At 55.9% G+C, this 2,271-nt stretch overlaps 1 protein-coding gene across 1 annotated transcript; it reads left to right on the top strand.

Annotated features, from left to right (window-relative positions):
* The first annotated feature begins 821 nt into the window (after positions 1-821).
* LOC125553510 (metacaspase-1-like) lies at positions 822-2,271 on the top strand. The gene is made up of 3 exons (XM_048717282.1): positions 822-1,199; positions 1,285-1,624; positions 1,706-2,271. Exons 1-3 carry the CDS (start codon positions 842-844, stop codon positions 2,091-2,093), a joined length of 1,086 nt encoding a protein of 361 aa, XP_048573239.1. The 5' UTR covers positions 822-841; the 3' UTR covers positions 2,094-2,271.

Below are 2,271 nucleotides of genomic sequence, written 5' to 3'. Positions count from 1 at the left end.
ACAACCTCACCAAATAATGGCATGATATGGCAAGAAGAGAAATCTTGAAAAGGAGAATGGTTGCGTCGGTCAGTGTGTGTACAGTGCCGGAGATGTTTTCTCAACGGGGTTTGAAACCAATGTCGCCGATGTGTTTAGTGCACCAGCCGATGATTTCGACGCGGGAGTTGGAACAAGCGCCGGAGGTAGACTTGGCGGTCCCGATGACCTCCATGGACTCGATGGCGTGGAGTGAAGATCGACCAAGATGATGCCGGACGTGATCGTCACTTTTCCAAGACCCCCTTTTGTGTTTGTCCTACAAAACTAAGCTTTTATTTGCGTGTGAACTGTGTTCTATTGTTTGAATTTGAACTCATTTGTTGGAATCGATGTCAAATTCGATAATTGGGCGTCTTCAGTTTGCGGGTCGATGCAGCCCGCGTAGGCGACCTGTAAAAGAGCATATTCATCGAATATCTTTTTTTTACGAGTCCGTTTTACGAGGTCTGAGTCTGACCTCGCCCGTGCTGACCCGCATATCCTTTTCCATGAACTGCAAAAGCTTTATACGGGTTGAGATTTTGCAAGATCTGCTAGAGATGCTCCCACTGAGAAAAGATGAATGCTGCACTGTTCTTTCTTTTCTTTATTTCATTATGTGGTAACAGTGGTTGCTAGAATCATATGCCCACTTACTCCTCCGCGCAGTTTGTTAATGTTCACGGTGCTACGATGCATTCGATTCTCCAACCATCCCTGCAAAAATGCTTGATGGTCATTCCAATCATGGCCTTTTACCGGCTCGATGTAGCACTATAAAAAGGGGCATGGAGTTGAGAAGAGAGATGCACGCCAAGCCATGGAGTGTGGTCACTGCGGCGAGGGCCTGTCCGTCCCGCGGGGCGCACGCGTTGTGCATTGCGCGCACTGCCGCGGGGTGACGCGCGTCGGGCGGCGGCACGGCGCCATGGGCTTCGTGGTGAACATGATCACCAACATGGCGGGCGGCGGCCGCACGAGGCCAACAACGCCGCCGAGGCTGCGGGAGGCGGGCTACCCCAGAGTCCACGGAGACAAGCGCGCCCTCCTGGTCGGCATCAGCTACACGGGCACACATCTCCCTGAGCTGAGCGGCCCGATCACCGACGTCAAGAGCATGAGCTTTCTGCTCACCCAGAAGTACGGGTTCCCAAGCCAGTGCGTCCTCGTCCTCACCGGTAACGACGGACGAACACCCAAGCCAGTGCATCCGATCCGAGTTTCTTGTCCGATTGTCATTCTTGTGCTGCTTGCCATTGCCAGACGAGGAGCGCGACCCGTACCGGACGCCGACCAAGTCCAACATCCTGCTGGCGATGCGGTGGCTCGTGCACGGCTGCGGCTCCGGCGACTCCCTCGTGTTCCACTTCTCCGGCCACGGCGACCAGGTGCGCGACGAGGACGGCGACGAGCGGGACGGGAAGGACGAGGTGCTCTGCCCGGTCGACTCGGACCCGGACGACGACGGCAGCGACATCCGGGACGACGAGATCAACGCGGCCCTGGTCCGGCCGCTCGTGCACGGCGTCCGGCTCCACGCCATCGTCGACGCCTGCCACAGCGGCACCGTCCTCGATCTCCCCAACCTCTGCAAAATCAAAAAGTACTAAAGTACAAGATCATCGACGCCGCACTGCACGTAGTAATAATCGATTAATGATGCCATTGTTTTGCCATTTTGGAGGAACGGAGAATCGGAATGGACGGACCAGAGCGCTCCGAACGGCGCCTGGAAGAAGACGAGCGGCGGGCAGGCGGTCCTGATCAGCGGCTGCGCCGACACCCAGACGTCGACCGACGGGGTCGGCGACGAGCTGGTGGGCATGGGGGCCCTGACGTACAGCTTCTTCACGGCGGCGCTGTTCGCGCAGCGGACGCCCACCTACGCGCAGCTGCTGGCGACGATAAGGGCGATCATCCGCGAGCGCAACGCCGACGGCCGGGTCAGCTGCAAGCTCCCCGCGCCCGTCTGCTCGCTCGTCCGCAAGGTGGTCAACTTCAGCGGCGTGCAGGAGCCGCAGCTGACCTCGTCGGACAAATTCGACATCAGCCGGACGCAATTTCTGCTATGAACGGTCTTCCTGGTGATGCTGGATTGTGCTGGATCAATCAAGTCGCTGTGAAGTTCAAAAAAAAAAAAGTCGCTGTGGCAGAATAAGAAATTTGTCTTTTTTTACCTTTAAAAAATGTTTTTCTCCATGAAGAAAATCGATGTACTAGAAGGGATCTGAATTATTTTGACAACAAAAA

This window comes from Triticum urartu, chromosome 4 (genome assembly GCF_003073215.2).
Source record: "Triticum urartu cultivar G1812 chromosome 4, Tu2.1, whole genome shotgun sequence".
In the NCBI taxonomy this organism is placed as follows: Eukaryota; Viridiplantae; Streptophyta; class Magnoliopsida; order Poales; family Poaceae; genus Triticum; species Triticum urartu.
Note: the sequence above shows the minus strand (reverse complement) of the source record. Positions and strands in the feature narration are given on the sequence as shown.

What these genes read in the sequence shown, in the direction of transcription:
- LOC125553510 (XM_048717282.1), top strand. Translation starts at nt 842, where the DNA reads ATGGAGTGTGGTCACTGCGGCGAGGGCCTGTCCGTCCCGCGGGGCGCA. An exon ending in GTGCGTCCTCGTCCTCACCG is followed by an intron (nt 1,200 to 1,284) that starts GTAACGACGGAC and finishes TGCCATTGCCAG; the next exon opens with ACGAGGAGCGCGACCCGTAC. An exon ending in AACCTCTGCAAAATCAAAAA is followed by an intron (nt 1,625 to 1,705) that starts GTACTAAAGTAC and finishes GCCATTTTGGAG; the next exon opens with GAACGGAGAATCGGAATGGA.